Source organism: Acartia tonsa, chromosome 13 (genome assembly GCF_053477335.1).
Source record: "Acartia tonsa isolate MP-2025a chromosome 13, ASM5347733v1, whole genome shotgun sequence".
NCBI lineage: Eukaryota > Metazoa > Arthropoda > Copepoda > Calanoida > Acartiidae > Acartia > Acartia tonsa.
In genome coordinates, this window is record NC_137272.1 from 39,528,579 (window position 1) to 39,554,006 (window position 25,428).

Below are 25,428 nucleotides of genomic sequence, written 5' to 3' on the forward strand. Positions count from 1 at the left end.
GAGGGGGGGGGGGGGGAGACAATAAGATGTTTATTACATTTGTCCCCAAAGTTTTATAATAACGTTTCTTATTCGTAGTCTTAACAACTTTGAGGACTTAAGTGATTTTGATTAGTTGATTTATTAAGTTTTAGTGTCTAATCATTTCATCCACCAATTTTAATTTTACAAATGGGGTAATTTTGTGTATCATCATTGGGAATGTACATCAATTTTACATCATGTGAATATTTAAGTACTTTTAAGCCCTAGGATATAATGTTCTCTATTTGATATATGTTTCTAACCAATTTTTTCTTTAATCATCTTCTAAGAAAGAAATCGTTTAGTTTGTCATAATTATAGAAAGGATCTATAGTGCACATTAAAATAATGTACATATTAGTCGACTGAAACGACAAATTGATGATATTTTTCAACACCCCCCCCCCCCCCCCCCCCCCAACAAATAACCAGGGTGTCGGAGCCGTTTAATTTTGATGCGGCTCCAGCTCCGGCTCCTACCTTAAAATTAATATATCAATTTTTTTCATTATTGAATTTGATAAAATAAAATAGATAATATAAAATATTAACGAAAAATACGGCTCCGGCTCCACCAAAAATGTTGCTGCTCCGGCTCCGAAACACTGCAAATAACCCAATTGGTTTATATTTTACGTTTACAAGCTGTAGCTAGCAAGCAATTTAATTTGAACATATAATTTTGGTTTCAAAATTAGGGGATAAAATCAGCTGTTTGGGGGTCTCTACTTTAAAAGTTTTTACTGTAGCATTGAAAGAACTCAAAAAGGAATTAACACCTTACATAGATATTAGAATAGGGGTGGCAATCCGTCTAAATTTTTACCGGATTCGGATTCTTACAAGAATCCGTCCAAAAATAAAACGGATTCTGGATTCTTATTTTTTTGACGGATTCCGGATTCTAGCAATATTTTAAAAGGGGGGTTGAAAGAAAAAACTCAAGACGCTAATTTTAGCCAAACAATTAAAAATCCGAATCCGCTATAAAAAAACGGATTCCAGATTCGGATTCTGGATTCCAAAATTGGCCGGATTCAGATTGCCAACCCTATATCAAAATTAGAGCCATTTTTATTTTTTATCCAGTTGACTTGCGGAAAAGTTGAAGAGAAAAAAATAATTATTTAGTAAAACATTCATATTTCAGTCCCTATTTATAACTTTAATGAAAATGAAAACACCAAAAAGGCAAAGTATTCATATAGTTAGTTCTCACAATTGCTCATCGTTTAAAATAACCAATACTCAATAGACTTCTTACTGATTGTTTTCTGATAAAAATAAAACTTGATAGAAATCACGTTATTTGTAGCCTAGGTAGCATGGTTTAGTAAAATATTTAAGTTAAGCCTTAATCTAATATTAAAGACCTTTATATTTCATTTGAAAAGCATAAGCATAGAGAATTGAGATGTATTTCCTTTTAATTAACTGGTTGACTTGGGACACTTTTGGTTATTAATAAAAATTATGTTTAAAATGGAAATTATAACTGGATTAAACATTAGATTTTAAACTTTTCTCAAGCCAAAACAGTTTTTAGTAGATTTATTACCCTTGGTGGGCTACCAGACACAATAATCCGTTAAATATGCAATGGAATTTCTAGCTGACGAAAACTGCTCTTTTGTACCAAAATGTGTACACGTTCTAGTCAATAATAGGGCCGGACTGTTCCTACACTTTGTTCTAATTCACTGATAAGATATCTATTTTTGTTTTTCTTTAGATGTTTTAAACCTTTCTCAATTTCTTCACATTGTATAATCTGGCACATATTGTCCTGCCTTAAGTCCAGGAAGGGAGGGGGCATTGGACTCAAAATAACACTAGTACTTAAAATTTTATAATAACGTTTTCTTATTTGTTGGCTTTGAAACTATGGGTACTTCTTTTGGATTGGTTGGTTTATTAAGTTGAGTATACTATCCAAACGTTTCAACCAATAGTTTTAATATATTGAAGGGGTAAATTTTGTTAAATGATATAGGGGATGTACATCAATTTATCATCCATTAATTTGTCCATTAAGATCCCTGCCCGAAGCCAAAGTATTTGTCCAGGAATTTATTAATTGAAAATTCTACCAATATTTAATATTATCTAGCACAACTCTTTGTACTCTTTATATGGGATCTTAAGGGATAAGACAATGGACGATGAATTGATAACAGCAAAACTACTACTTAAATAATGAATCTATAAAATTTCTGGTACAATGTCACTCTCCTTCCCTGTAGTCTTATTTTTCAGATTAAAATATTTTAGATAAAGTATAGAAATTAAAACCCATATTTTTTTTGCATTTTCTCTGCTTAGGTAAAAAATTAAAATGGAATAAAATTCCTAGAACAAATTTTTAATGATACCATTCTTAAAGATTATGAATATATAGGGATTTGCCATCCTATACACTGAAGTAGCTGAATGCAGGGATGCGGAGCCGGAACCAAGAGCCGTTTTTTTTTCACAGTGGCTTCGGTAGCTAAACATATAGCTATAAAAAAAAGTTTTTTTATACCTATCTTGATTAAAATTAATGTTTAAAATTTTATATTTTGGTAACTCTTGTAAGTGTTTCAAGTCCATTTTTCTAAAAAATTGAACTTTTAAAACCTTCAAAAGTAAAAGCCGGAGCCGCAACAAAAATCAAACGGCTCCGCATCACTGGCTGGATGTATGTACTAAGTTACTTTTGTCCGGTATAATCTAGGAAACTGACAACCAGATTGGATCACAATCTTCCTTAAAATTTAGTATTAATGGACCTAAGTAGGTTTTAAGCTAGTTTGATAAGGATCTTGATTTGAAATACAACATTATGTCTCTATAAAAAAAAAACTCATGACCCCTGATTGAATGTTTGTGTTAACTACCGGTGCTTTCCGTCTAATCCATTTTTTACCACCGAACTTCCCTCTCCCTTATTTAATTTCCAAAAACAATATGAATCATGGAAAGTAAACAAAGTTGCGGGTTACAGAAACCATTGTATAAGGGCAGAAATACTTTTCTATACTCATTAAAGATATCTAATTTTCAGGATGATTTGAAATCTTTGTCGTTCCAGCCATCTTTGTTTGAGTTAACCTCCGAGGATGAAGAACCAGGTAGCTGTTTTTATGAATCGCCGCAGGCGTTCAACATTTTTACAAGCAAAGCTTTTCTATAATTAGGGTCTTCCGTCCGTTCGGAATGGATAGCCTCGTTCGTTAATTTAGGCATGTTAGAATTGTCCTATCGAAAACTTTGCATGATGTGTCCTGTTCTAGTTAGGTACGATTTCGAATACCAGAATGTCCGTACGTCCATTTTAAGAATGTTGATTTTTAACTTTTAAACAATGATTTTTTGTGGAAAAAATACACCCCTGCTTACAAATAAAAATTTTGTCATCTATAATACAAAGTAGTACGATGTCTGTCTGTCTGTCCGTCCGTCCGTCTGAAGCTTAAGATCTCGTTAACCACTGAACCGATCGGATTCTACTCTTGAGAGTATATACCTATTGGTCCTGTGGTGGTTTTAAGCTATTTTCTTGGGGGGTGGGACACCCCTAACTAGGGTTGGGCCGGATATCCGGCCATTTTCAATATCCGGCCGGATACCGGATATTGAAACTATCCGGCCGGATATCCGGCAATATAATCTTTTATATTTTACAACCAAAATATCTGGGTTTTTTTAATCTTCAATGGCTTTAATTTTCTTATTATTGAAGCTAGAAGAACAATTTTTTTCTGAATATGTTTATGTTTATGTAAATTTTATATTAGAAATATCAAAACATAAATTTTGGCGGTGGCAGCAGTACTTGGCAGCTGCCAGCCGCAAACCGATGGTTGGCAGGTAAACGGCAACAGATTTTATGAAATTGTAATATGTCATGAAGATATATAAAAAAGCCTAAGTTTAAAAGGGGGGAGGCGGATGTGCCACTTTTTGAAACCAAAACTAAAAGTCAAAGGAACTCAACTAAAAAAAGAGTTACAGGTCTGAGATTTTGCATGGCAGTTGCTTTATAGGGTTACAATATGGAACAGTGAAGAAACGGCGGCGCAACCGCCGAATACCGCCGAGAAATTGCAAAAATAAATCGTCGGGAAACGGCGGTTTTCGGCGGTTGCGCCGCCGTTTCTTCACAGTTCCATATTGTACCCCTATAAAGCAACTGCCATGCAAAATCTCAGACCTATAACTCTTTTTTTAGTTGAGTTCCTTTGTTGACTTTTAGTTTTGGTTTCAAAAAGTGGCACATCCGCCTCCCCCCTTTGAAATCTTCAAGTAAAAATTTGCGGTCACAGGAACCGTTTAAAGATATCTGGAGACCTGGAGGTTCAGGACTTGCAGGATTATACCTGGAACCTGAAATCGACTTGAACACCTATATTACATATGAGGATGTACGACTATAGGATATTTTAGTATTAGATAACATGAAATGCTTTGTTTAAGTAAAAAAATATTTTTACTTTTTACCTAAATGACCTTACCAGATTTGCTGGTATCCCGTGCCCGCCAGGAAGGAGGTATTAAAAAAATTTCAACTCTCAGTTATGTGTCATACCCATATTTTGAAAGTCACTCAGTTATTGCCCTCTACCTTTTATACACAGAAAATGGGATAGAAACAAATCAGAGGGGGGGGGGGAGGCATTCAACGCCACCTCCCCGCCAATCCTCCAACCGTTAGAGATTGATATTACAGATTGAGAGTAGTAATAGTTAATTAGATTTATTTACTAAGCTTTTTTTGTCTGTAGCAAAGGATCTTGCTAACTGCTGAACTGATATGGTTCTTCTTTAGAGTGAAGCTTCTTATAAGTCCCAGGGTGGTTTTAGGCTGTTTAATTTTTATAAAAAAAAAGTCGTTGTAAGGTTTTAAGTTATTTTTCTGCACTTTCATGTCCCTTCTAATATATATCCCTAGATACTAGGGACGCAAACGCTAGTATAATATAAAACACCAGTTTATGAAGAAATTTTTTTTTGCGGGAATAGTCCCTTTCGTGGCAGCGCCCCTTAAGGAGCAATTATTCGTATTTTCACAGTAGCGTATCTCATATTTCTAGCCCCTCGCAGGGGACTCTAACCTTGCGGGGCCAATTGCCTTACCCTGCGGGGAAATCACCTTACCAAATATAACCTAACCTAACCTAAAATAACCTATTAAAAGCAATTTAAAAAATAAAACGAATCGCCCCTTAAGGTGCGTTGCCACGAATGGAACTATATCCTTTTTTGATACTTTAATATGTAGTAATTTGGCCGGTTATCCGGCCGGATATCCGGTAATTTGGCCGGATAACCGGATATTTGCCGGATACCCGGCGTTGGCCGGATATCCGGCCGGATATCGGATATCCGGCATTTAAAAATTACCGGATATCCGGTATCCGACCAAAAAAATATCCGGCCCAACCCTACCCCTAACCCCCCGAAAAACAAAAAATATCCCCCTTATTTTTTATTTTGCTCTGGTGCAGGCTGCCGCAGTCTGCATTTTTTTTTTCACCTTTGTGGAAGGTTTCCACACTTTTTTTTACCTTTTTGGAAGGTTTCCACACTTTTTTTACCATCTCTTGGGGCAAAGCCCCCTAGAGGCTAGGGGCGAAGCCGCTAGTTGTTTTAATAAAGGACTATTTTTCAGATTCCATTCTGGGCAACATGCCGCCCCCGCCTCCCCTGACCCAAATCCGCACCCCCATCTCAGACATTGACCTGAACACGCCCCTGGCCACCCCGCTGGGCCGGTCACCCCCAGATTCTACGCTGAACACGCCCATGATCCAGGAGGACGATATCAATCCTTTGTCAAGACTTTAAAGTCACGCTGCTATTCAATTGTTCATGCTTGTAATGTTGTTGTTTAGATTGTTGATACCATTTAAATTGGAAATAGTTTCATAAGGGTTTGTGTACTAATATTGTTTTGATATATAACAAGGGTAATTGTATCCGCCTGTAGCTCAGCGTTTTAAAGATTACAATAGTTTAACTGTAAAAAGAATAGGTAGTAAAACTGTTCTTGGAAAAAAAAACTAGAATTTCAATTAACTTCAGGTATAATTACCATCTAAAAAAATCACAAAACATTGTAAGCTTAAATAGTTAAATGTTGTGAATGTACAGACGGACATACACTAGCAAGAGTAGCTTCGCTACTAAAAATAGCACCAGCAAAGGGGAAATATCATTCGAATTTTCTGTCATTTTTTCCATATATAGTTATTATGCTGGATTTGTTATTAGCAAAGAAATTTTATTATAAAATGTTAAAATTTTGGTTTCTATAATTTTCTTATTTTTTTAAAGAAAAATTGCAAGTATTTCAATGTCTGTTTTATAGTTGTTTCATGCACTAAAACTAATATTAATTTCAGTGTTAAATTTATCATGTTATAGTATTATTATATTAAATAATTTGAATATCCCCAAATTATTAATCCACTAAAAAACCTAGAAGAAACACTTCACCAATGAGGGTTATAGAACTTTCAAGTAAATTAATTCTAGATCTCATTCTATTATTAAAAATTTTGGATTATGTAAGGTATTAAGTTTAAAATAATCTGTACTCTAACTATACAAACCAATCCAAATACAGCACCCTTTAATGTAGTCCTATGATGAAAAATAAAGTAGCGATGTATGTCTGTCTATTTGCCTGTACCAAAGGATCTCGCTAACCGCTGAACCGATATGGGTCTCCTTTACAGGGTAGCTTTTCATCGGTCCTGGGAAGGTATATAACTATTTGGGGGATGGTATATACCGACTCCCTCCAAAGAGAAATCGCCCCTAGAAAAAAATTAACCAACCCCCAAAATATTTTTTCTTTACAAATCTTAAATAAAAAATTTAGTTATCGAATTCATCTCCCTCCTCTTCAAGTGCCCCTAGAGGCCTCTTGGGGGGCGTAGCCGCTAGTGATGAAATAAAGTACTCAAATAATGTATTTTTTCCTAAAGCTTTGGCACCCAAAGTTTCATATATTGGAATATTTTTGTATCAAAATAAAATCTGTATAAAAAAGTTAGGGTATAGTCCCTTTCGTGGCAACGCCTCTTAAGGGGTGCTTCATCGTATTTTACAGTAGCTGTTCTCCTTTTTCTATTCCCTGCGGGGGGCTTTAACCCTGCGGGGCAATCACCTAACCCAACTGAAAATAACCTATCAAAAGCTACTTCGAAAAGCCCCTTAAGAGGCGTTGCTACGAAAGTGACTATACCAAAAAGTTGCTTCTTAACCATTAACAAAAGCTTTTAAAGCTTTGAGCTATTTAAAAATGTTATTAATCAAGATATTTATTTTTTTTAGCGCAACTAAGTTAATTAGATAAAATGAAGGTATTTTTTGCAGCTGTTTACGGTAAAGTGGCTGTCTTCAAAACTTTGGGATCTTATTTAACAAATTAACTTTTTCTAGATTATCTTAATCTACTGAAAGATAATTCAAGGTTTTATCAAAATTGGGGGTGTACATTAATCTAACGTGTATCTCTTATCCCCTCAGATTCCTGATAGACAGCTGTTTGCCCGTAAATAGCCTTTATAGTTACCAAATAAATAAACCTTCGATTTTTCAACTTAACCAAGTATTTTAATTTATATTCACACTTTTTTAATAAAAGAAGAATTTAAATCTTATATTTATATTTGTTAACTAAATGAAATCTAACATGGTTCTGAGATTTTATTTCTGTTAAGAGTTAGGAACAGACGAAAGATTTCAGTAAATTAACAATATGTTAATTTTTCCAGCTCTTAAATCTTAATCTGTCACCTACCTATTGTTTTTCCTTTTTCAATTTTATTATTACCTTACCTATCTTTATGGTTTCAAAAAAAAAATAAAAAAAATGTAAAAAATCGGTGACCCCTAAAATGGTGGGTCCACGTATTACGTGCATGACAAATATCTCGAGTTTTTTCCGTCTTAATTTCTTACGACTTTTATACAGTTTTGTATTGTGGGAGGCGTAGTTAGACAAATTAGTTGGGGGGAAAGTACAAAGTTTATACTGAGTTAACACTTTAAGAACAATAGGGATGAAAAGTAGAAAATGTTATTTATGAAATAAAAAAATTATATTTGAATGTTGTATATTAAATAATGTATATCATAAATTAATTTTGAAATGGTTTATAGAAATATAAAATCTTTAAAGGTTTAAATATAGATGTAACAAACAATATGATTCAAACGGCAGATTTAAAAAACTTTCAAAATTTCAACAATTGGACATGAGGGAAGTTAAAGACTTGAAATCTGATTTCTTTTAAAGCTGAGTAATAATTATTTAACGCATCGTATTATAGACAGCTTTCCTCGGATATTAAAAATGAAAAATTATCAGATTAAAGCCCTGGAGGCCCTCCACAGTGCAGTGGTGAGGTAAAGTTTAGTAGCCCCGCTGAGTTAGGGCCCCCTGCACGGGTAAGGTTAGGTTAAACAAGGTAAGGGCTCTCCTCCACAGGGATTAGTTTAGGTAAAATTAAGTAGCTCCACAGGGTTAGGGCCTCCTCCAGAGATTGAGTTACGTTTAGTTAGGTTAGTTTAGATGAAATTGAGTAGCCCCATAGGGTCAGGGCCTCCCACAGGGTTTAGATTAGGTTAAACAAGGTTAAATTAAATTAGGTTAGGTTATATTGAGTTGTCCCGCTGAAATAGGGCCCTCCACATGGGTTGGGTTAGGTTAGGTTAGGCTATGTTAAGTTAGTTTAGGTAATGTTAAGTACCCTTGAAGGGTTAGCACATCCATAGGGGTTAGGTTATGATAGATTAAGTCAGATTAGGTTAGGCTAAGCTAGGCTAGGTTATGTTAGGTAATATTGAGTAGACCCGTTATGTTAGGGGTTAGGATAGAGTTAGGTAGGGTAGGTTTAGTAAGATATTCTTGGGTAACCCTGCAGGGTTAGAGCTGCCTCCAGGAGTCAGGCTATTTTAGATTCAATTAGGTAAGGTTAGGCTAGTTTAATTAATATTGAGTATCCCAAAAGGGTTAGGGTCCCCTGCATTGGTTAGTTTAGGTTAAGTTAGGTTTATTTAGATAGGAATAGATAATATAGAGTAGCTTCGCAGGATTAGGGCTCCCTGCAGGGTTTAGGTAAGGTTAGGTAAGGTCAGATAATATTGAGTAGCCTAATGGGTTTGAAACCTCCGCAGGGGTTAGATTCACTTTGGCTCAGTAAAATTAGGTTAGGTTAGGTTTAGTTATGTTAGTTATAACAGAAACCCTCCAGGATTTACCCCCCTTCCCAGGGGTTAGGTTAGGTTAGGTTGAGTTAGATTAGTTTAGGAAATATTAAATAATCCTGACAGGGTTAAGGCCCTCCAGAGAGGTTAGGAACGGTTAATATTATTGGATATAAATTTGTGCATATACAGTAAATTATAATAACATTATGATTTTATGAAAACATTCATAAACAACATCTATAAATGCAAAGATCTGAAGTGGTAGGTCAAACGCACATCAACATTTGTAGAGTGTAAAACTGCTTAAATATAGGATACTGTTTAAGGACATACTTACATTTTTAGGACTTAATTATAGAGAAGCTTCGGCTAAAACACTGTACAATGTTGTCTTAGGAATCATTATTTCAATTATCGCCAACTATCGCAAAAAAAAATTTAAAATCAACATGTTTGAAATGGACATACAGAAATTCTAGTAACATTTACTTAACAGATGCTATGCTTCCTAAATCGTATTTGACTTATATAGGAATCAACATACAAAATTATTTAATTGATAAGAAAAAATGTCTAAATTAACAAAAAGAGCTAACCGTCACGGCCGGACAGACAGACTGACCGATCGACCATAATTATAGAGAAGCTTCACTTTAAAAATTTCCGAATTCATTATTTTCAATTTATTTGTAATTTAGAGTGTTTGCGGTGTTCTTTGCTCAACTAGTCCCTTTGAGGAAACCATAATTTTTCCATAAAAATTTAGCCATCTTTATTATATAGCAGTTAAAATCTTTAGCTTTTTCAAATACCAATTCTTACAGACGAACACATTAAAATTTTGAGTTATAGAGTAGTTCTTCTACTAAAAAAATTATTTGGTACAACTAATTTGTCTTAACTAAAGCATTTGTTTAAAGTCAAAAATATATAACAACATTCATTTTGTATGTTTACTCACTGAGAACTATCGCCAAAATTTCAAAGAATTTAATTAAACGAAAAAATCTAAAAATTATTATTGATTAATATAATCTCGAACGGTTGTTATTAAATTATCTTTTAAAATTGAATTTCTTTTTTCCTTTAAAAAATCAATACAACAATGTACCTAATAACCTTGTGTACTATTATCAATTTGAATGTAGAATAATAGAGGCGTTTCAAGGGGGGCGTACCAAAAAGTGGTTAATTCACCACCATTAATTAAACAGTTTTGAGAATAAAAATATAAAAAATATTGATTTTTTATACATGTATCATATTTTATTTCTGATTATCTTTCATTTCAACAGTAACGGGTGACTTTAGCTTAGGCGTCAATTTATTCGCAGAATATAAAATGTGTTCACTTTAAAGTAAAACGAGGATGACAACATCCATAAAATCAAAGCTCTAAAATCAGAAGGAAGGACAGTCAAACAATAAATTACGAACATTAATTTCCAAGTCTAAACAAAATTGTACATACATTTTTTGTAAAATTGCATAAATATAGGAATCAGTAAAAGGACATACTTTCATATTTAGGATTTGATTATAGAGATGCCTTGCTTATAATACTTTAACTTATTTTCCTAGGAATCATTATTCCAAAAACCAGATAAAAAGGATAAACAGCATCTTTTAATGGAGTTACTGACTTTCTGATAGATAATATAGAGTTGCTACGCTTTCTTATTCGTACAAAACTGTTCTAAATTGTACCTAACTGTCATAGGAATCATTATGAAAAATTCGAAATTGATATGACAATTCTAAAATGTCGATTTTAATTATTATTTCATACAAAAAATGTTGTCAAAAAAGTTACAAATCAGCATGTTTTAACCCTTAACAGTCGGGCCCCTTGCCGCACCTTAATCAGTTGGGGGGGGGGGGGGGGGTCGTTCAACGCCCCCCCCTTATTATCTCAGTTTCTATTAGAGCTAGAGGGCTAAATTTTTTTGTGCAAGTCCCCTGTGTTATGATGAATTTCCGACCTTAAGTAAGTCAAAGTCAATTTTTGCTTCCTTCACCCTTTTATTTAACAACCTTTGTTTTTAGGTCCTTTTTTACTTAAAAATTTTAAACGGCTGTAATTTTTTTATTTTTGAAGCTAGAAGAAAATTTTTTTGCAGAAAATGTTTATTCTTATGTAAATTTTATATTTGAAATATCAAAACATAAATTTCAGCGGCAGCAGCTATATTTGGCAGCTGCCAGCCGCCGCAGTCGGCGGTCGGCGGGAAAACGGCGGCGGATCTTTATGAAATTTTAATACATTATGTATACATGTAAGAAAAGCTTAAGTTTGAAGTTTGAAGTCTCTAAGTCAAAAATTGCAGCCACAGGAGCCTTTTAAAGATTTCTGGAGACCTGGAGGATCAGGACCTGCAGGATCATACCTGGAACCTGAAATTGACTTGAACACCTGTATTTAATATGAGGATGTACTACTAAAGGATAGTTTAGTATTTTGGTAAGATAAAATGCTTTGTTTAATTAAAAAAATATTTTTGTTCTTTACCTGGATGACTCTGCCAGGTTTGCTGGCATCCTGTGCCCGCCAGGATGGAGATATTCAAAAAATTCCAACTCTCAGTTATGTGTCATACCCACACTTAAAAAGTCAAGCAGTATGGGCTCTTTATCTTTCACACACAGAAAATGAGATAGAAAAAACCGGATGGGGGGGGCGTTCAACGCCCCCCCCCTCCCCCTTCCGACCGTTAAGGGTTAAATGAACGTACAGACTTTCTTGGTAGAGTTGCTACACTTTCTAATTCGTATGGACGGACGTACGGGCGGGGGGACCGATCAAAATTATAGAAAGGCTTTTTTTAAAATGTTTGCAGGAACAAATTGAGCTGAAAAATGAATCTTTTATTTGTTTGCAATTTACTCTATAATTTAAAATGTCTTTTAGTCCGTCTAAAAGAGTGTTTGTTTTATAAAGAATTTCTGTATTTCCTACCCTTTTACTTTAGTATCGAAGCTACTCTATAATTCAAAATGTCCGTATTTCGGTTGGAGACAAAGTGGGGGGAACGTGATTTTCTCGGCTCCTATGACAGATAGAAGGCTGAAACTTTTTGTCAACATTCCCAACACTAACGAGCATAATTAATTTTCACACATTCATAGCGGTCGGACTGCTTTTTAGCAGGTTTTAGGCTATATTTGTATTTTTCAAATTTTTCACCATAACTTTGGTGTTTATGGTCCGATTTTCAAATCTTTTTTAGTTATTGATATCTAAATTAAATCCAGCATATAATTTACTTTGGCCGTTGGTATGTCAATCATTATAGAAAATAAAATAAGGTTTTGTGTTTATTTTTTCCAGTGAATCTTTTCTTGATTTTAAAGATTACTCTTTCATTCTATTTGTATGTATTCCCATCCACGATTTTTGTGCCACGCTACTTATGGATGTTGTCATCCTTGTTAGGCCCTTTTTAAAGATTTTAAGCTGCTGTAGTTTTCTTTATTTTTGAGGGTAGAAGAGCAATTTTTCCAAAAAAAAAGTTTATTTTGTATTAGAATTCTCAAAATATAAACTTCAGTGGTGTACTTGGAAGCTGTCTGCCACTGCAGTTAGCGGTTGGTGGGAAAATAGCGGCAGATTCTTATGACATTTTAATATGTCATGTTAACATGTTAGTTTAAGCTTGGAGTTTAAAAATAAAATTATCTTAGTCTAAAAGTGCTTTCATAGGAGCCATTTAAAGTTTTATGCAGGTCATACCCAAAACCTGAAAATGACTTTAAACCCTATATTTTAAATTGATATGGACTACTATAGGATCTTTTAATATATTGGTAATGTAAAAAGCTTTGTTTAAGTAAAAAAAAAATATTTTTGTTCTTCACCTGCATGATCCTGCCTTGTTTGTTCGCATCCTGTAACCCCAAGGATAGAGATGTGGACTCTCACACATAAAATTAGATAGAAAACACCTGAGGAACTCTAAAACAATGGTTTCCTAATAGTTTATTTGTTTGTTTTATCAAGGTAACGACTTACGGTCGGAAATTTTTTAACAACCAGGGAATATGCACACAACCTTCTTGCTGTAATAGAGGATGATATAAAAGGTTTAAGGAAGCGTTCAATGCCCGTCCCCCTCCTCCCCACTCAAAAAAGGAAGGGGTAAAGCTACCTACAACTGCCATTGTTTTCAAAAATGATTATATGAATGGTGTCAAGAAGTTTCAGGTGTCTATCTTGAATAGTAGCTGAGAAAATCACCTTTCCCCTACTCCATTTATGACAAAGTTAAGTATAGATGGACATTTTGGAAATAGAGTAGCTTCGCTACTAAAAAAAAGTGTCATGACATCCTAGAAGTAACTCAAATTTTTACATTAGTTTCATACGAAGTTGTCTGCGATGTCATCGCTAATTTTTAAAATCAAATTGATATTTTTGTTATACAAAATTAAATTTCTTGATAATTTTAATTGCTTTTTAATACAGAATGTATATATTCTAAATATAAATTAATTTTGTTTCTACTAAGGCGTTGCAAAATTTTAAGTTCGCCAAAATTGAGATATGCCAGAGAGCCGGACCCACCATTTTAGGATTCACCAAAAAATCGAAATGTTGTGAAAATTTTATTTTGGTTATTTTCTGTAAATATTATTATTGTTTTTGCTTCTAATAAATATAAAATAAAATCTGTGTTTTTCAGTAGCGAATCTACTATACATGTGTATGTGTCGGTTCGTCTGTCTGCCGGAAATGCTAGCCTGATTTAATTTGTATTAGTGTTGCAAGTCTCATCGCCTTACTACAATCAACTCTCCAAAGTATCAGAATCAACAAGGGTATTTTGTTTATCATCAATTTGCATCTTTCTAAATTCTAAATTCAATTAAAAAAAATAGAGCAAATATTTGTCGCAAAACTAAATATTTTTCAGGGAGGGGAGGAACACTGCACTAATTACACTGGTACCCAAAGCTTTAAAAAAACAATATCTTGTTCGTTGTCTAAAATTCTTAGGATACTTTCATTAAGATTGGTTTGTTGTTAGTGTCTAAACTTTGCAACAAATAACTATGTTCTAGAAAAGGGTAATTTTGTGTATTATCATTGGTAATGATATCAATTTATCCTCCATTGCATTGGTTTATTCCTGATTATTTGTATGAAATGATCTGTTACTGTCAGTTTATTGCTTATCGGTTAATTAGGGTTTTCTTATAGCAAAACTTTCTATATCCTATCCTATTATATAAAGTAGTAAGCAATTTTTGTCTGTCCCGAAGGATCTCGCTAACCGCTGAACCGGTATTGTTCTCCTTTACAGTGAAGCATCTTATAGATCCTGGGAATGTTTTAAACTATTTTTGGGGAGGGTGTCTTCACCCCCTTACCCCCCCCCAAAAAAATATTTTTTACTCTTTTGAAACTCAAATTTAAAATGGGATGAGGTCGACTTTTCCCCCTCCTACCTTACGTGCCCCTAGAGGCTTCTAGGGGACGTAGCCGCTAGTTTTCCATAACGAGAGCGCTGTACAAAACTTTAGGCGTGTTAGAATTGACCTATCAATTTTAAACCTTGCATGAGGATGTAACTATCAGATATACTCTTGTAATCGTAGCAACATTAAAATAAGTGAGTATGTACGACTAAATTAAGCAATATAGAACTTGGTTCATACTTTTATAAGATATCGCATCGTATCGTATTATAGATAGCCTTTTCCGCGGATAATAAAATTTAAATAATTTTGTTGGGCCAGAGTGCCGGGGCCAATAAACATGGTTTCTTTTAATTTTTGTACAAAATTTACTAAAATAGAAAACAATCAGACATTTTAAAGTATGGCCTAAAATCGGTTTTAATCCAGCAGAAATATATCCGATACAAAGTTTTACTAGAAATAATATTCTTTTTTCTTTAATATTACAATATTTCAAGCGTAATTCCTTTTTTTTATAATTTATTGAACTACTACGCTTTGTGGATGTTTTCATCTTTGGACCACATACAGTTTGTAATTGTGATAGTAAAATTCTAAAGAACTATTGGAAAAATTCCTAAAAATGCATTAAAACTATTAATTGAAACAGTTAAAAATTGTTTTAGAGATTAAAGAATTTTACAATTAGAATTTTCCATTCCGTTAACATTCAGTAAACAAGGATGACAACCTACAAAAAAGCGAAGCTCTATAATGGAAGGACAAACGAACATTAAGGCTTGTATAGTGTCTGAAGTAAATAATCAGAATATAAATGTATAAGATTCGAAGCAAAATTTTAAGTATATATGTTGAAAAACGGCTTGATACAGGATAATGTTTATGGACATACTTACATTTTTTAGGACTTGATTATAGAGTTGCTTCGCTTATGATATTGTACGTTTTGTACTTTTTTGTCCCAGGAATCAATAATTTGATAATTAGATCACCTAAAAATTTGTTGTAAAAAAAGTAAAAAATCAACATGTTTAAAATGAACGTACGGACATTCTGGTAGTGATTATAGAGTTGCTACGCTTTCTAAAACGTACCTGACTACTAAAGGAATCATCATGCAAAGTTTGAAATCAATAGGACAATTCTAACATGCTAACGAATAAAAGCTATCTATCTCGGACGTATGGACAGACCGACCCTAATTATAGAAAAGCTTCGCTTTTAAAAACTGAAGGATCATTGATTTACTATGCACTCACAATTCATTACTGTAAAGTTTAAGGAAAAAGGTATAGCCAAAAAGCGAAATAAATCTAAAATAATATTTATTTTTTTTTTTTTGGGGGGGGGGGGGCAGATAAAATTGTTGTAAATTGTGTGTTGCCCTTCCCACGACAGCTGAAAATCACGTATAGGATTCGTGTTTTAAAAAAAATAATTTCGTTGTTGATATAAGCTGGCAAAGTTTTAAATTCGAAATCTTAACTTGGCTTCTGCCATCTAGCTCAACAAGATGCCTAGATTTCATATCTGACAAACCAGAAAATTCAAGAAATTTTCAAGTCTAAGTTTCATCGCCATGATGAGAAAAACAAATATTCATGCTTTTCAATTCTTTTATGTGTCTCAAGTCCATTTTTCTCAATAATTGAACTTTTAAAACGTTCATAAGTCAAAACTAGACTTGGATTTTTTAGTTTTTCTTGATTTTAGGTATGAGCCGGAGCCGCAACAAAGTTAAACGGCTTCGCATCCCTGGATGTTAGTGAGCGGCTTTTTTTATCTATAATTAAACAACCCTTAGAACCCTTTTCGTGAAAAATCAAAAGAAAAGCCACTTGTCCTTTCTTGTATAGAAAAAAATTCCTTGGAGTGACGGGAATAGTTATTTCTCGCATCGTATTATAAACGGCTTTCCGCGGATATAGAATGTACAATTATGAGATTAAAACTGGTTTGAATCTTATGATTGTACATTTTTATATTCGTAGAAAGCGGTTTATAATACGATGCTAGACATAGTTTTTTCGTATTGATGAGAACCGGTTCCTGTCCACCGGATTCGAATGAATACGAGAATAGTTATTTCTCGTATCGTATTATAAACGGCTTTCCGCGGATATAGAATGTACAATTATAAGATTAAAACTAGTTTTTTTAGCCCCGTAGTGCCGAAGGCACCGGCTAAAAAACTAGTTTTAATCTTATGATTGTACATTTCTATATTCGTAGAAAACTGGATATAATACGATGCTAGACATAGTTTTTTCGTATTCATGAGAACCGGTTCCTATCCACCGGATTCGAATGAATACGAGAAATATAATTCTAATATGTTACCTGCAGAAATTTTCAAAATCAGACCAAAACACCAAAGATATGGGTAAAATAAATAAAGCTGCTATTCCTTTCATCTAAAGACAAAAAAATCCGTAGAAATTAACATTCAAAAGCTACAATATATTAGTTCGTATGATAAACCTACTGATATTTGCTAATTTTATACAAGCATTGCTTTTTTGAAAAATATAAAAAATGCAAGATTATTTTATTTTAACATAAATTTATTCAAAGTCGAAAAATAATCAAATTTTATAATATAATGTTTTATTTTTGAGCTGAATTTTCTGTTAACACCCAAAAAATATTTCTATTTGAGTAACATTTAAGACAATTTTTATATAAATTCCAGATAAAACTAAATTTCTTTAAACTACTTATATTTTTTTTCTGAAACTAATATATATTCAACTTTTAAATCTACAAGGATAGAGCAAAAATTTTTGTGGTAAAAGTTACATATATTATCAGGGATCTTAAGGGATAAGACAATGAACGATAAATTGATGTTCATCCCCAATGATTATAAAGAAAACAACCCATTCTCTGATTAAAATTAAAACCAACAAATTAAAATTCAAGAAAAGTACCCAAATATTCTAAGCCAACGAATAGGATAACAGGATTATAAAACTTTGGGTACCAGTGTAATTTATAGTCCAATGTCCCTTCCCTCTCAGCATTTATAAGAATATTTGGGAATAGTCCCTTTCGTAACATCGCCCCATAAGGAGCGATTTGTCGTATTTTTGAAATGGCTTTTTATAGGTTTTTTTTTAGGTTAGGTTAAGTGATTGTCCCATGGGGTTGGGTAATTGGCCCCGCAGAGTTGGAGCCCCCTGCAGGTGCTATAAATAGGAGGAAAGCTACGAAGAATCGCCCCATAAGGCGCGATGTTACGAAAGGGACTACATCCGAATAGTTTACAGTGTTTGCTTGATGAGTCATCTACCATTGCATTGCTTAAACATAGATAAAGATTTATACATGGAATTAAAGAACAAGGACGTCCAAGAAGGGGGAGGGTAAAGGGGGGGTTTACCCCCCACCCAAACCCCTCATTTTACCCCACCCTCCTCCCTCCTTAAAAAAATAAAAAGCTTGGACATCCTTGTTAAAATATGCTAAAATAATCACTTTTTGAGAGTTTTTCCCACCATTAAATTATGCAATCATATGTGTAAAATAAAATTTTTTTCTTAAATTTTGTTCATTTTTTTCATAAAAACCATTAATTTAAACTCTTAAACCACTAATACGAAAAAAAAGTTTGATATCTTTCACACATCGAGGAGGAATTGTTGAAAAACAACAAATTTTTTTGTTTTTTGATAAAGCTTAGTGGTAAAATTAAATTTGATCAATTTAAAACCTTTTTTAAATGATTTTTTTTATATAAATTGCGCACTTTTTGATTTTTGTTTTGCTTGATTTTTAGATTAGTAAAAAAGTAAAAGAAAGCTAACATGCTTAAATGGAATGTTTTTTTTATTATATTGCGTTTTAAATAGATAAAATATATTAAAATAAAAATATAAATTTGTTTTTACAACATTGACTTGTAAAACCCAGCTCTGTGAAGCAACAGATAAAGCAGGGCTCGGCAGCTGTTCGTCAGCCAAGACTAAGCCTCAAATTTAAACCAGTTTGGATGCTTTAAATTTTTTTTCAAAAAAGGTGGGATTGCCATTTTTTGGTCAGTTTTATACTTCCAGCTGATTTTTAAAATTGTAAAAGGTTGATTTCTCTGACGCTTACAGGCGTCTGCCGAGCCTTGGCGATCAAGATTTTTATTCTAATTTTTACTGTCTCTTTTACATATTTTTTGTTTATACATGTATATTGCTATATTTTTATGGTCTAATATAAATCTATAAATATGGATATATTGATATTTTTGTATTTTTAGAGCAAAACTAAAATTACAAAGTCTTTATAATAAATAATATCTGGATATTTTTTTATACTTTCTACAAATTTCAGATGTTAAAAAATTTTGGATTTTTGTGGCGTCTTGACTTATGAATATCTGTTGTAGATGTTGAACATTTCCCAAAGTTTTTTCTTGGCCTCGTAATCCTCTCTGTTAGCCCCGGGGTCCATGCCTGCCAGGCCAAAATCCTGCAAAAATTTCAGATAACTCTTTTTGATAATCATTTTGTGCAGTTTTTTTATATTTCCAGATTGAAGTTGCCTAATTTGAATTAATATTTTATCTATTTATGACCCAGAAAATACTATTGGAATATGGCAACAAATTCTTAGCCTTTTAAACAATCCTTCTGACTCTCTTTTTTATATTTTTTTCCCGGATTAAATTTGATTAGCTAGAAAACCTTTGTTTAATTAACAAGTACTTTTTGAATTTTTGAAATAAAGGTTTTTTCATTGGCGGAAAAGTTTGTACCTGGAGCATGCTGGAATCTGGAGTAGCATCACGCTTAACTTGCTGATCATAGGCTGAAAAAAAACATAATTATATAACTTTTATAACATTATATAATTTTATTATATATATTCTAGTAGTAAAATTTACTTAGCCTTACAAAGATATTTAAGACTTGGGGCACCCTAATTTCTAGTCTAGCCTAAAAAAATTCTTGGATTTGACTGGGATATTCCTATCCAGTTTTTTTGTTTAGGAATGGGGTATTCCTGTCCAGTTTTTTGTTTAGGAATGAATATTTCTTACCCGAGGGAATAAATGATGGACCGATAGGTCATCATTTATTCACGAGGGTAAGAAATATTCATTCCTAAACAAAAAACTGAACAGGAATATCATTCTCATTTAAACAAAAAACTGATTTTTTTATGCTAAAATGTGGTTTAATTTTGGTTTTTAATTTTCATTTATTTCCCGGCTATGATCATTTATATCCCTGATATCAAGTTTCTTTTAATAATTGATAAAAATTCAAAAATCTTCCAACTAAAATTAAAAATCTTCTAAAAATGACTACCTCCGGGAAATAAATGACTACCTCCGGGAAATAAATGAATATTTACATCCACTATTTAAGGGGTTGTTTATATGGGAATGAATATTTTTTGCCCAAGGGAATAAATAATGGAGCGAAAGCTCATCATTTATTCACGAGGAAAAAAAATGACTACCTTGGGGAGAAAAAAAAGAACATTTACATCCACTATTTAAGGGGTCGTTTATGTGAGAATGAGAAAATTGTCTAAATCTTTAATCTATAGCAATTTGATATTTTTGTATCTTTATAAATAGAATTTAAAGACACAGACTAAAAGAACTGAACTGATTGGCATTTCACTGTCTTGAACTATTTTAAAATTGGAATAGTATTTTAAGGATAGGTTACCATTTTAGTTTTCAAAAGATAGGTGTAATGCCGCAAATTATCTATGATACATTAAAATTATATTTGTAGATTTTTATTAAACACTTTGGTAAAGTCTAAGTGACAAATTATAAAGATTTTATATTATCAAAATAATTCATGGGCTGTAAATTAAAAATTCTAAAAGTTTTCCAAAATATAATAAAGTAAAGGGCAGTGTATTTGTTTGAAAAGTGGTTCCACGACAAACGTAAGAGTCCCAAACGTCAGAGTGGAAAAACATCAGAGTGGACAAACGCAAGAGTCCCAAACGTCAGAGTGGGACAAACGTCAGAGTGAGACAAACGTCAGAGTGGACAAACGCAGGATTTTTGGGACAAACGTCAGAGTGGACATTTTATAAGTAAAACGTATGAGTCTCGATTTTATAATCATTAAAGCGCTGCGGCTAGGTAGGCCAGGGTGCTGAGTGCTGCAGCCAGAGTCATTTTCTTTATGATTAGGTTAGGTTAGGTTATAGGCTAGGGGGCCGAGCGCCCGCGGCTAGGCAGGCTAGGGGGCCTAACTGTCTATTTTTTGTCATATAATTAAAATAGCATAGACTCTGATGTTTTACTTAAGCAATGTCCACTCTGACGTTTGTCCCACTCTGACGTTTGTCCCACTCTGACGTTTGGGACTCTTGCGTTTGGGACTCTTGCGTTTGTCCACTCTGACGTTTGGGACTCTTACGTTTGGGGTAGGACCTGAAAAGTTTGTAAAATAAATAGTTAAAGTCAAAGTTTACACATTTAGTTAATCGAGGCATTTATTTACAGCAGTGTAGGACTGCAGCTACTCTATAGCAGACAGTAAGATATTTGTATCTTTTGTTTTATAATACATTTGAGTCCCTAGCTTCTAAAAGAATTATTCATTGGGAATAGAGGGGGTAAAAATAGTCTAAAATCATCCAAAGGCCTTCAACCCTAAAATAGAGAACCCATTATTTCAGTAGTTATTGAAATCTTAAGCTTCAGATAAAAATCCTTACTACTTTATGCAGTAGAACTATTAGCTCCTAGCATTTAGGGACTCTTTATTCGAAGTGTAAGCTATGGAAACAAAATAGCATAAAACCATCCTAGAACCTATGTGAGGCTTCCATTAAATGGAGAACTCAGTCGGTTCACTAGATCTTGAAATCTTATCATTTAGTTTGAGAAATAGAATCCGGGAGAGTGGAAAGGTGTTCTTCTGGACAGACAGACGGACAGACAGACAGACGGACAGACTGACAGACTGACTGACAGACAGACATAGACATACTTAGTATTATAGATAAATCTTACCATTTGGTTTGAGAAGTGAGAAATAAAATCCAGGATAGTGGAAAGGTGTTCTTCTGGACAGACAGACGGACAGACAGACAGACTGACAGACAGACAGAGTGACAGACAGACATCTCTCTACTTTGTATAACAGATAAATCTTACCATTTGGTTTGAGAAGTGAGAAATAAAATCCAGGATGCGGAAAGGTGTTCTTATAGACAGACAGACAGACAGACGGACAGACAGACGGACGGACGGACAGACAGACATCGTTTTACTTTGTTTAACAGATAAATCTTACCATTTGGATCAAAAGTGAGAAATAAAATCCAGGATGCGGAAAGGTGTTCTTATGGACAGACAGACGGACAGACAGACAGACAGACAGACAGACAGACAGACAGACAGAGTGACAAACAGACATCGCTCTACTTTGTATAACAGATAAATCTTACCATTTGGTTTGAGTAGTGAGAAATAAAATCCAGGATAGTGGAAAGGTGTTCTTCTGGACAGACAGACGGACAGACAGACAGACTGACAGACAGAGTGACAGACAGACAGCACTCTACTTTGTATAACAGATAAATCTTACCATTTGGTTTGAGTAGTGAGAAATAAAATCCAGGATAGTGGAAAGGTGTTCTTCTGGACAGACAGACGGACAGACAGACGGACAGACAGACGGACAGACAGACAGACATCGCTCTACTTTGTATTACAAAATCTTACCATTTGGTTTGAGAAGTGAGAAATAAAATCCAGGATAGTGGAAAGGTGTTCTTCTCATCCGGTCAAATCCTGTGGGCAATATGTCGGTCAAATATTCGAATTTTAAAGGTTATTCTTACAAGTGTTGGTTTTTAGATATAACTAATGAAACAATTAAAAAGATAATTGGAAAAATAGTGGATAACTTCTCATTGACATTTTAGACAAAAATAAAATAAATTAAATATTTTCCTTTTTTATCTCATTTATAAGTATTTTAGTTACACATCAGAATACATGTTTTTATAAAGTGTCCTTCATATATTTACATAAATCACCCCTGCATTTAAAATGTTTGCAGTTAATATTGAATCAAATATTATTCTTAAGTAAATGGGCTTTAAGAGGTTGCAAATTTTAAAAGTATTATTTATTGTTGTTTTTATATTTTTTTTTTGATTGACATGCCTGTAAACTGTTGGTATTGGTTGCTCTCAGACAAGGATGAATGTAAACCAGGTAACGCTGAAAAAAAAGGATTAAAATAGTTTTATTTCCACATTTCTAAGAAACGAGTTTAAATATCTTTTAAAAGAATAATTCAATGATTTTTTAAATAAGATTCTAGGTTTCTTTATTTATTAAGATCTGCTTTTAGGAACTTGATTATTTTTATTTTGTAAAAAAATGCGCTAACTTAAAATATTTGTTTTCTATACATTTAAAGCTTATGTTTAAACTAGTGTAATTGTTGAAAAGCTTAAAATTTTTGATAAATAATAATTGAAATTAAAATCAAACTTTCAATTTGTAAATCTACAATTGCTTTAATTTTTATTTTAAAAAAAGAATCAAAATTCTTTTGTATGGTTTTTGAAGCGTTGCATTTCTTTAATAATGGCGTGTTCTTACCTGATGGATAGGCCATTGCAATAGGAGCCAAAACTGTAATAACTGCTAGGCAGCCCTGCATTTTATTTTTAGTGATCTATAAAATTATTAAACAATCTTACTAGATGTGAAAAACTTTGTCATATAAATGTATAAGTATAGATGTATAAATCAGACATCTATCTTGCCCAAGTGGGGGAGACACTTTTCGTCTGCAAGCAAATTGCTTATAGGGACTCGGCTGTGTTCATATTCACGACGCTATTTGCTGATGCCAAAGACCAAGTACAAAATCGGGATATGATTATGAAAATTACTGTATGCCTTTAAATGATGAAAAATTTACCTTTAATGATTTTTATAACTTTTTTTATGATTTATACTGTGAACGGAGAAAAATAAACAGGAGGTGGGGGTAAATTTCATGTTTTTAACCTTCAAATCCAAGGTACAATCCAATAAATTTATTTGTGGTTGACTAAATGATGTAAATATTTTGAAACATTTTATAAAGAAAAACAAAAATAGAATATTATATAACTTGATGATATTGATACTTTTATTGCAATTAATTGATATTTAGGTTACTGATATTTACTTGTAAAACTAACTTATTTAATAACACGTTTGTATAATTGTATTAGGTATCTTTGGACTGACATAAATTATGTCAATTTGCAATTTAAATTATTTACTGTTCTACAAAATTTTACCAGATATTTTTCTAATTTCATTAGATTGAAACATTAAATAAAAAGTTCTATATCCTAATAATATTTTTTGTTTACATTTTTTTAAAGACAAATTAAATTAATATTTGAAAGATAAATATTCACTTGATTAAAAAATAAACCTCCTTTAAAAAACTTTATATTAAAGTGTAAATGCTACACGAAGAAAAACTATACTGTCTTTAACTTTTCTAGATAGCCAAATTTCTTTTAAAAAATGCAGTAATAGTTATTTCTCGCCCCGAGGTGCCGAAGGCACGGGCTGAAAAAACTGGTTTCAATCTTATGATTGTACATTTTTATATTCGTAGAAAGCTGGATATAATACGATGATAGACATAGTTTTTTCGTATGGATGAGAACCGGTTCCTATCCACCGGATTCGAATGAATACGAGAAATAATAATTACTACCATTGTTCCTCCAATAGTAGTTGCTCCGGCCGCGACCGCGAGTTAAATGACGGAGAAATGGCGGAGAATCTCAATATATACTCTTCTCTCATCTCTCTCTCTCCCTCCTCTCTCTACTTTTTTCCTCCGACCATATATTCGTACATCGCTCTCACATCAATTTCTCTTCCTATTTTGCTCTCTGACGACCCCTCGTTGATTTGGTTGGACTGAAATGATCAATTTTAACACCTCCTCCCCCCTGTTAGATTTGTTGCTGTTATTGCATCAACATGAAAATAATTATATTATGTAAAGCAGTTAGGTGTTTTTTTCTGTCTGAAGGTAAAGATTTCAATAACTACAGAAATGGTTAAGCTTTTTAAAAATAAAAATGGTTTATTAATATTTTTTAATGCAATCTAATTATCATTTATATATGTTGATATGAAATGCATTTGTTGTTTCGTCCCAATATATATTTTTAGCTCCATGTATGTCCCAGGTTTGTTTTCGGCTATTTTATTTTTAAAAGCGAAGCTTTTCTATAATTAGGGTCGGTCCGTCCGAACGTCCGTCCGTCCGTCCGTACGTCCGTAACGGATAGCTTTTTCCGTTAATTTAGGCATGTTAGAATTATCCTATCGATTTCAAATTTTGCATGGTGATTCCTTTAGTAGTTAGGTACGATTTAGAAAGCGTAGCAACTCTATAATCATTACCAAAATGTCCGTACGTCCATTTTAAACATGTTGATTTGTTTACTTTTTTTAACAACAAATTTTTATGTGATCAAATCATCGGATTGATCTGATTTTTGGTATATTGATTCCTGGGACAACAAAGTATAATGTAATAAGCGAAGCAACTCTATAATCAAGTCCTAAAAATGTAAGTATGTCCATAAAAATTATCCTGTATCAAGCAGTTTTACAACAAATTTACTTACAATTTTGCTTTGACTCTTATAAATTTATATTATGATAATTAAGTTCTAACACTATACGAGTGTTAATGTCCGTTTGTCCTATCGTTTCAGTGCTTTGCTTTTATGGATGTTGTCATTCTTGTTAGATTTTAGCCTTGAAAAGGT

General features: G+C 33.0%; 4 protein-coding genes across 15 annotated transcripts in view; 1 reads left to right on the plus strand and 3 right to left on the minus strand.

Annotated features, from left to right (window-relative positions):
- The window catches only part of Hsf (Heat shock factor), a 37,714-nt gene extending 29,813 nt beyond the window's left edge, over positions 1-7,901 (plus strand). For 7 of the 12 annotated variants that reach the window (XR_013874131.1, XR_013874136.1, XR_013874133.1 and 4 more), the window contains 3 exons: positions 3,071-3,137; positions 5,678-5,939; positions 6,951-7,901. Coding sequence is in view for 4 of the 12 variants with exons in the window: in XM_080146483.1 (XP_080002609.1) it covers positions 3,071-3,137; positions 5,678-5,853 (243 nt within the window). In the remaining 8 variants the exon portion in view is untranslated. Of the gene's footprint in view, positions 1-3,070; positions 3,138-5,677; positions 6,213-6,950 lie in introns of those variants that run through there. The other 5 variants (XM_080146482.1, XM_080146484.1, XM_080146485.1 and 2 more) reach the window with 3 other exon arrangements.
- Positions 1-25,428, minus strand: part of l(1)G0004 (RNA-binding protein pno1) — a 185,813-nt gene that overhangs the window by 124,014 nt on the left and 36,371 nt on the right. The gene's annotated exons all lie outside the window — the stretch shown is intronic.
- On the minus strand, positions 17,199-23,316 carry LOC145304573 (uncharacterized). The gene is made up of 5 exons (XM_080146488.1): positions 23,234-23,316; positions 22,790-22,846; positions 22,343-22,411; positions 19,394-19,446; positions 17,199-19,107 (listed from the first exon to the last, which is right to left on the minus strand). The coding sequence occupies exons 1-5, from the start codon at positions 23,292-23,294 to the stop codon at positions 19,006-19,008; spliced, it is 342 nt and encodes a 113-aa protein (XP_080002614.1). The 5' UTR covers positions 23,295-23,316; the 3' UTR covers positions 17,199-19,005.
- The window catches only part of LOC145335297 (uncharacterized), a 76,300-nt gene continuing 68,802 nt past the window's right edge, over positions 17,931-25,428 (minus strand). Inside the window, exons 11-12 of the mRNA XM_080181034.1 lie at positions 18,124-18,151; positions 17,931-17,948 (exon numbers count right to left, since the gene is read on the minus strand). Of these exons, the coding sequence (XP_080037160.1) occupies positions 17,931-17,948; positions 18,124-18,151 (46 nt within the window). The remainder of the gene's footprint in view (positions 17,949-18,123; positions 18,152-25,428) is intronic.

What these genes read in the sequence shown, in the direction of transcription:
- LOC145304573 (XM_080146488.1), bottom strand. Translation starts at nt 23,294, where the DNA reads ATGCAGGGCTGCCTAGCAGTTATTACAGTTTTGGCTCCTATTGCAATG. An exon ending in CTCACTTCTCAAACCAAATG is followed by an intron (nt 19,447 to 22,342) that starts GTAAGATTTTGT and finishes GTTTTTTTTCAG; the next exon opens with CCTATGATCAGCAAGTTAAG. An exon ending in CAGATTCCAGCATGCTCCAG is followed by an intron (nt 19,108 to 19,393) that starts GTACAAACTTTT and finishes AAATTTTTGCAG; the next exon opens with GATTTTGGCCTGGCAGGCAT.